This window comes from Oenanthe melanoleuca, chromosome 4, assembly GCF_029582105.1.
Source record: "Oenanthe melanoleuca isolate GR-GAL-2019-014 chromosome 4, OMel1.0, whole genome shotgun sequence".
NCBI classification, from domain to species: Eukaryota; Metazoa; Chordata; class Aves; order Passeriformes; family Muscicapidae; genus Oenanthe; species Oenanthe melanoleuca.
Genome location: NC_079337.1, coordinates 29,690,703 through 29,700,177, shown reverse-complemented (window position 1 = coordinate 29,700,177; position 9,475 = coordinate 29,690,703). Strand labels below are relative to the sequence as shown.

At 41.3% G+C, this 9,475-nt stretch overlaps 1 protein-coding gene across 1 annotated transcript in view; it reads left to right on the top strand.

Annotated features, from left to right (window-relative positions):
* Positions 1 to 5,432: 5,432 nt before the first annotated feature.
* The window catches only part of PDGFC (platelet derived growth factor C), a 128,141-nt gene continuing 124,098 nt past the window's right edge, over positions 5,433 to 9,475 (top strand). The window contains exon 1 of the mRNA XM_056490275.1: positions 5,433 to 6,049. Within this exon, the coding sequence (XP_056346250.1) occupies positions 5,932 to 6,049 (118 nt within the window). The 5' untranslated portion in view covers positions 5,433 to 5,931. The remainder of the gene's footprint in view (positions 6,050 to 9,475) is intronic.

The following is a 9,475-nucleotide window of genomic DNA, read 5'->3' as shown; positions in this document are numbered from 1 at the left end:
CCCTTTCAGGCTGGGCGTAGTCCATGCTGAAGTTCAGCAAACACGTTACGAGGCATAAAGACCTCCACGTTCTACATTTTACATGCTGACTTTGGAAGCCCATCAAGACCCAAATGACCTAGCAGGTGCCAGAAGTGGGTAGTGTTCTCTTACACAGTTTGGGAGATCTCTAGTGGGCCTCCTCTCTTGTCTCCTGGTGTGGCTCCCACAGCCTACATAAAGCAAGGTTGCATTGTAACTTAGGCTGTGTATGTGTATGTAATTGACTGAATCAATGGAATTCTTATATGTGACTGCTCTAAAACAATGCTTATAAGTGGAAACCACACGAAAGTACAGTGAGACTTTGATCTCAAATGTTTGGGACATTTTGAAAAATAATTAAGCTATGCACCATCAAGCATAACAACACTGATAAGCTTAGAAATCAGTTTTGAAGGCTTATTTGTAGGTGTATTTTTAAGATCCAAGTCTCATTTTAGGATTTGCAAAATAGAAATGGCACCTTTTATTTAGAGGTGGGATTCAAGTGACCAAACTATGTTTGGAGCTCCTTCTCCTCTGTGTCTGAGCAGTCCACACCATACAAGCATCAACAGAGTGAAGCCTCTTTGGACTTCACATTTTTCGTTTTTTATATTTTCAAATGTAGCATGGAAATGGGACAACAAATCTTCAGGTCATTTACAAATTCAGTAGGAACAGACAATAAGACTGAAACACTAAAATTTATCATTACCTCACTTACAGAGTACTTTCTAACACAGGAATGATGTTTTATTCAATTCCATACATAGACTTTGCACCTCACATGAGTCAGATTTTGGAAGAGTCATGTTTATTTGTCCAAATTTGCCTATTTTCCAGTTCCTCAGTGATCATGAGAGTAGAATATTTTATTATTGTTTTTCTAAAAGGCAATCAATGTTTGTAATGCAGTTTCTGTTTTCATATTTATCACTCATCCATTAAAAAAATTAACAAAACATGATATTTATATAACTAATTTAATAATTTTTAAAAATTCAATAATATGAACATAAAGCTCAGCCCTTTTATACCAGCAACTAATTTATGTGTAACTATACTGAAATCAGGAGTACTTTGCACAGAAGCAGACACTTGCCTGTGTGTCTGGATGAGCAAATATTTATTAGTTCTAAATTATATTCTAAGTTTTGCAAAATACTGTTTTGCGTTTAGTATGAACTTACAAGGATTATACCGGTACATTTGGAATATATGGGAATATAGAAGTACGTATATATATATATTTTTATTTTTTTTTCCCTATTCTTATTAAGAAGTGAGACAAACTTTGGAGAGAAAAGTTAATCAATCCATCTTCTTTTCCCAGCAGGGGATTGTAGTCCTGCAAAAGTATGTAAATGTCTAGCTCTAACTCTTGTGAGACATGAATTTGATAGAAGTTACTGCATTTCCAGAGTTATATGTCTTCAGAAGCATTTTCCTTTGGTTCATCATGCCTAGAAATGGGTTTATATCTCAGCCTTTTCTATTTCCCCCCCAAACACTGTATTTCTCAGCATATTCCTTCTCATGAGAGAAATGCTTATATCATGGCAAACCTTTTGGAGGGGAAAAAAGTATGTCTGAAAAAGCATATTAGGAAAAGGAAATAGTATACTTCCTTACAGAATTTGCTTGGGATATTTAGAGCTCACGGAAATCAGTCCATATCTGTTGGCATCAGCTCAAACCATAAAGGGCAGTTTGTGAACAAACATGCACCTTGCCAGTTCCAGCACACTTCCAAAAGTAATAGAGAACCTTTCTTGTTGCAAAAGTGTGAAGGGACAAGGTGTAAAGCATGTGTGACTGTCCACCTCTGCTGGCACTGTGACCATATTATTTTGAATTTGGTGTGGGGAAATCTATTTGCTGGTGTAAGTGAAGGTTTTGAAGATTGTGTGATGAATGTATGTTTTAATGGTAACCCTTTCAGCTAGCAATAATCACAGAGAATGCCTTTTCATTTCAAGGATATTTACAGCTCAGGAAGGCTATACAGCATCACAGTAAGTCTCTGATATCCTAACAGGCCAAATTTTTGTTGCCTTCTATAGTGGCTAAGTCTCAACACAATAAATTCCTGTGGGATAATCCAGATAGTTCAAATTTTATTCAAGTAGAAGAAATACTCTTTCAAAGATAGTTCTAAATGAGGATGATAAAAAAAGTCATAAAACAATCCGAAAATATATCAAATCAGTGAGGCTATTCTACAGAGCAAAGTTGGTATATCAGACAATTTGAATATTGCAATTTACAGAGAAGCAACTGTTGCAATATTTAAGTTGAAAAATACCTGAGGCACACTTTATAGACTACATTACAAAATATTTTGGGGAAAAAAGACTTTGAAAGACTACAAAGTGTAGGCTAAATAATTGTGAGATAAGTTATGGTGAGGTGACTGATAAAAAAGACAAGAACTGAAATGCAATTCTAATAATGGAGAAAACTTTGGAACATAAAGTTCTATGTACTTAAAAATATTTAGAATGCATGTAAAAAAAATTATATCCAGTGACATTTGTACTGGGCATTGAGTCACCAAAACTCTTAGCTGCACTGGCATTGTGGTCCCCAGTGAAATTCAGTATGAGCAATGCAATATGCATTGGCAGGAATTATCTGAACTACATACACATTAGTTTGTTATAATTACCTAGACATTTACTTTTTTATTGCCGATACTTCTGTGGATTATTACATGAGTAGATCATACAAAAAGTTAAAGGCATGAACAAGAGATACTATATACAATGAAACATTCTATCTTCATTCACTATATAATGTTAGATTAGGCCTTCACTTGGCATATCATGTTCTGTTTGTCCCACCCCAAATAAAACACAACAAAAACAGATGGCACTTGAGAAGTCTTAGAAATACAGAGGTGTTCATATGAAAATCACGATAAAAATACCAATCTGGGAAAGCATGTGATACAGCTGTAACATAGAAGATGAAGAGGTTAAAGAAGGCAAACATAAATTCATTATTTTCATAGCCCAAGCACATACACGTACCTGATGAAAATGGAGAGCAATAATGTTAAAGATAAACATAGCTGGTGATAAATGTTTAGCATGAATTTCAGAGATGACTGGACATATTTAAGGATAAAGATTACCTCACATGATATTTTGGGTGGAATTTGCAACAAAAGTATTTTTCTAGAGAAGTAAAGCCTTAGTGGTCAAAAATATACCCTGACCTTTAATTACAGGAGGTTTGGAAAGGAAGCTTCCTCCCTAGGCAGTGTTATTCCATATTCATCCACTATGTGGGTTCTTGCATTTCCCTTTGAAAAGTCTGAGCCAGGACCACAGAGTCATAGAATCATTTAGGTTGGAAAAGACCACGATGACCAAGTACAAGCAAACCCAGAACTGCTTAAGTCCACCACTAAATCACGTTCCTATGTGACACATCTACATATCTTTTAAACATCTCTAGGAATCATGATCACCACTTTCCCCAGGAAGCTTGTTCCAATGCTTCACAACCCTTCCTGTGGAGAGGTTTTCCCTAATATCCAATCCAAACCTCCCCTGATCTAACCTAATGCTGTTTCATCTTGTCCTGTTGCTTATTACTTGGGAGAAAAGAGCACCCCCTACCTTGTTACAGCCTCCTTTTTGGGCAGCTGAAGAGAGCAATAGAGTCTCTCCCCTGAGCCTCCTTTTCTCCAGACTAAACAATCCTAGATCTCTCAGCCACTCCTCAAAAGACTTGTGCTACAGATCCTTCACCAGTCCGCTGCCCTTCTCTGGGCATGATCCAGCACCTCCGGATGAAACCCTGGTCTGATGCAGCCTAGATTTTTTTCAATGGATAGTTTAGTTTTCATGTGCACAGCATAAGACATTAGGCTCGTGTTTTTCAGGGTGAACTTGCCATCAGTACTCCAAAATACAAAGTAATCCAAAATACAAATCCTCAGGCAATGAAGGTTAAGCTACAGTGTAATACTTCATTTATTTGATTAAATAAAACCCCAAAACACTGCTTGTAATCATCAGGGTAAGAGAACTGGAAAGCTGTATATGTTATTTTTATTTCCATTTAAAATAACAACAGTGAAGCCAAAAAAATTATAAGGATAACAATAATAAAAGTAACTACATAGTCTGCTTTGTGCAGTTTATTTCTGTCTTCATGCTCTGTGAAGTGAAGGGTTGCTATTTACGGTATGCTCCAAGTCTGCTTTTCAGAAGACAGCCCAGCTTGGCTGGACAGCTTTCAGTTGCTACTGGAAATATGTCACTTATTAGGAACAGAGGGGTTGTTTATCACTGTCTCAAGGGTTACTTTGGCTGAGGCAAAGAAACAGCTCAGTTATATAATGGAAAGAGCTGGGTCAAAGGATAAGAAATTTATGTAAATGTGTGCTCGAGACTCTGGCAATGCAGACTCAGTTTCTCTCTTGTATGTGTTGCACATATCATGGCTATATAGGCCTCCCAAAAACATATATGGTTGTATAGGTCCCCCATGTATCCCCAAAACAACCTCAAAACTACGGGGATTGAAGTAAAAAAATTAAGAAACCCTTCCAAAACATCTCAATCAAGACAAAGAAATTTGTCAAAAAAAATTGCTTCTTTTGCCCTTCTGGTATCCAGTTAACATTCAGTCTTGTTACCCTGACCCACCACACAGCCACAGTTCAAGTCCTCTAGCAAACTAGAAATGCTATCTCCAGCAAAGATCTATATGGGTGCTGAACATCATCAGTCCTTTTCATCCTCACCAGCATTAATAGGGGAATACTCCTTGACACAATCTCAGTTCTGGTTTCTAGTGAAACAGCTAAAACCTCACCTGCTTAACCTCACCAAGTACCACATGGCCTTGCAACAAGCCAGGGACAGTTACAAATAGTTGAACCTAGGTTTCCATCTGCTTATGTAACCGTTATATGTCCCAGTTCAGGGTAACCACAACAACTTCTAGTACAAAAAGCCCCAAACAAACGAATCCAAACAGGCAAAGAAAAAAAATAAATTCAGAGACTTTTAAAAACTTCCTCTCAGTGTTTTAGTTCCCACTACCAAGGGCATCCTTTAGATTAAATGCTTAACCAAACATCAAGTTTTCAATCACAAACCCAATTACCATAATAACAACCCAGTAAAGAAATACTGGTAAGTCAGCACCTCGCCCTAATTACCAAACACACAAACTAACTCCGGACCGACGTAACCTCGGGTCCCCTTCGTGGGGCAGACGGGGCCGGGGGACCCTCCAGCTCCCTTCCCAGCACCTGTTGCGCCGCCACTTGGCCGCAAGAGAGGGGGCAGCAGCGCAGGCTGCCCGCCAGCCTCCTTCTTCCCACCGACAACTTCCCGGGGCGTAAACGGCCGCGCCAGGTGCCGCCCTCGCCGTGATGGGACGGCGGGCGTGGGAGGGAGGGGGGAGCCGGCAGGCACGGCCCGGGCTGGCAGCGCGGCCGCCGAGCTGCGGGCGCGGAGAGCGCTGGTGTGCGAGCGCGGGCTGCCCGCCCCCGCCCGACAGGTGCGCGCTCCTCCGCGGCACCAGCAGCCCCGCACCAGCTCCGGCTCCTCTGGCCCCCGCCTGCCACGGCCACGGATTGTTTAGTCCTTGGGAAGCTGGTCTGGGTCCAGATTTTCCTCTGATCTTTTTTTCTTTTTAAGAGAGAGAGGGGAAAAAGAAAAGCCAAAGGAAAACAAAACCCGGAGACACAGAAAAGGGCTCTAGGAAAAAGTTTTGGATGGGATTATGTGGAAACTACCCTGCAATTCTCCGTTGCCAGAGCAGGCTCAGTGCTGCCTTCGCCCCAGCGGCGCAGCCCGCGCCGGGCGCTGCTGAGAGACGCCCGGGCCTCGGTGCCGCGCCGCCAGTGCCTGCTGTGCCGGAGCCCCTCGCCCCGCCGGCCCAATGCTCCTCCTCGGGCTGCTCCTGCTGACATCTGCCCTGGCCGGCCGGAGGCAGGGGGCCGTCGCCGAGTCCGATCTCAGCAGCAAGTTCGTCTTCTCCGGCGCCAAGGAGCAGAACGGTAAGGAGCCGCAGCGTCCGCCGCTGCGCCGCCCGGGGCAAGGCGGGGGCGGGCGCCCGGCCGGCGCGGAGCGGAGCGGAGCTCTCCTCTCGTTTCCTCTCGTCTCCCCTCGGCCCCTCTCCCCCCGCCGCGGGCCGGGAGCGCGGCCCCGGGGTGGTGGCGAGGGGGCAGCGCGGCTCTGCCCGCCGGCTCCGGGTAATGGGCAGCGGCTCGGCGGCCGGGGGGAGCCCGGCGGCTCCCTCTTCCGCAGTAGTTGAGGTGCAAAACGTGTCCCCTTCCTGTCCACCGCTTCGCCCTGCTTAAAAAAAAAACAAAACAAAAAAACAAAACAAAAAACTGAAAAACAACAACCTAAACCAACAACGACCCGCGCACCTTTGTACCCTAAATGCTTCGCTCTCGGGGGGTGGGTTTTTGTGTCTGTGCGTGAATGAGTGGTATTTTGTACGGGCTGGAAACGAGCTAATCCTGCATAGGAAATGAGAATTACTTTCAACTTTCAAGTGTACCTGAAATGTTTAGAGAACTCTCAAATGCAAGTTCCCCTGGGCTGGGGCTGAGCAGAGCTGGAGAAAGACTCCTTTCATACAGCAAGGGCAGCTTCGGGGTGTGTAATTTGCTTAGCCTCTGAACTCCATATGATTTACATTATTCAGATTTTTAAGCGCCTTACTTCTTGATCTGCTATTATGAAGTCATTTTAAAGAATGCTTTACAAACTGTAACGTTATATACTGCATGAAACCACACTTACTATAGAATATCTAAAATTAAGGCTGTTAGCATACATTTGTGGAAACCCTGGTGTTTAACGTAGGGGGCGGGAGGAGGGCTGTGTTTGAAAAATTTAGTACTTAGCATGTCAGCTAGAACAAGCTTTCTCCCTGGGCACAAACCAACACAAAAGGCCAAGCTGGGAGCTCTCAAAACTCTCTGAACTGTAATGAAATAAAGCAGAAACATAGATTCGAGGCTAATTCAATTCCCTCAACTTTGAACTTGGGGCTCTCCAGATAAAAGTATTCTATGTCATATATTCTAATAGAAAGCAAAGTTTCAGAGACCTCTGTGAGTGGGTAGAATATGCAGTGCACTAACAAATTTAAGTGGGGGAGATTAATACTGCTGTGGCCTGTTAATGTGATGATATATGGCACCTGCAGACTGCTGGAGCTGCTGATCAAAGAGCAGCATGGGATCAATCTCTAATCAGAGCAACTGTGAAGGGCCAGAGGAAAGTGATCAAAAGACTTAGAGAACCAGGCTATTCTGACAGGAAACCAATCAGACTTTGTGCACAGTACAGGAAATTATCTGCTCTGTGTGAGAAATCACTTACTTTCTACCCCTTCCCATTTTACCTGGTGTTTAGAGGCTTTAGGGCACACGTTTGTGACAATATGGGCTTGGCAATTATATACTGATGTCTCGTGCTGTTATGCTGCCTTCCCTTAAATTTGTATGGGGTGCACATGGAGCTTATCAACACACAGAGTATTGTCATTGCTTTGCTTTAACTTTGCCAGGACTGGAAAGAAACCTGCTATGCTGTCAGTCTCCTCTAAAAGGTTTTGTTCCAGGATAACGCAGCTGGGCCCTGAAAGGCCTCCAGGGTGCAACAATGGGAGCACAACTGTGTAAAAGGTAGATCATACAGCATGGCAGCAAAACTGGTGTAAATAGGTGTAAGTGTATGTGACAGTGCCAACTAGATTCTGTTCACATGTATTGGAAATGCAGCTGCCTTGGGTCAGGCTTCAACCGGTTTATGATGAAATTTGGCATGCTCTAAGATACAGTCACTACTTAGAAAAAATGCAAAACCAGGAGAAATTTTATTTAAAAAAAAAGTGCCCGGAAACTGTGTTATGTGGTAGTTTATACTCAGAACAGTCCAGGTTCCTCTTGTAGCTTACTTTAGTTTGCTTTATAGTTGTTCAATTGCAAAGCTTACTTAAAAAAAAATTAACACAAGTATAGCTAAGTACCATCCTTGGACTTTTCTTAACTGATTTTAATTATTTGGGGCATCAGTACCACTAGTCAAACCAGTTCTCACTTGATTTAATTAGAGTGATTTTTACACTCTGCTGCAATCTAAAGATTGTATAGCTTTTAGCTAGAGGCAGGTTAAAACTCCCTGGAGTATGAGAATGAGATATTGCTGTTCATGTGCCAAATAATCTGTGGTCAGGAGAGAGGGAGATTTTTACTCACGCAGTCTACAAATAAAAATTCTGTCCTCAACTTGTAAAACTGCTAAGTGGCCAAGAAGTTTTGCAGTAGAATGGATTACAGTGTTACTCAGCTGCATGCATGGGTGCTATAGCTATTGCTGCAAGGTGATGCTGGAGATGCCTGTGACCAGTTATTAATTCAGTGGGACTACTTGTGTTTCAAAGGGTAAGCATGTGCTTAAGGATTAACTAATATTTACTTATTTAATAACTGAATTATATTAACTTCAAAAATTAAAATTTTACTCAATTTATTTGCTAATTGTTTGCATAAGAAGCTCTCTTGTTTTTGCTGCATAGTGAATATTATTTTAGATGGAAATTTCCTAGTGTAAATGTTTTTTTGCAATTGTAAATTAAATATTTTAGAACAGTGTTTTGATGGTACCTCCTGGAAATTCAGTGTGTTGGTTGTTGTGGGGCCAATGTAGCTCCGTTTGAAACCACTTAAAACTACCTCCATGTTTTTATTTGCCTGCCCTCTGTTATCATGAGATTTTCTTTAAGAACAGGTTTTATTTATAATTCTGTGTGACAGTAAGGGGTTTTATGTGATTTCTGTGAAAAATCCTATTTATCTTTAAGTTTTTATTTCATTCCACTGAGTAAACAGTCATCTGGAGGATCAAAGAAGTTTATGCAACAGTTTTCTGGAAAGTAAAGTAGTAGTAAATGGTGCATGTGGTGAGGGCTCCCATTAACCTGGGTGGATTTTATTTCTACAATTCTTTGTCAGATTATGCTTTGAAGGGTTTTTCATACTTATGTGGCTTTATCACTTTTCTTATGGCTCTTTGATATATTTACTACCATTTTTTCATATTGAAGCAAAGAGTCAAGAAAAATTGAATGCTCAGTTTCTTTTAAATCACAAAACTGAATTCTTGTATATTGAATTTAATTGGATGGTTTACTTCTACTTTCTTGCTTTATTTCTATCTACTTTTGACTGCTGTTTTTGACATAGTATCTTCATGATGTTTCTGTAGCTTCAGAAATGTCTGAGGGAGCTATTGGTATGTTGAGAACTGTGAATGACTTAATTCTAGTGATTTAACTCTGTTAGTTTTGAGTGCACCTGCATATGTGATGTTTTTAGCTTAATCTGAATTTGATTCCAGCATGAGATGGCAGGAGAATCTAAGACTGGTTTTCTTGGCTGCCTTAGAGCAAGATGCAATAAATGTTT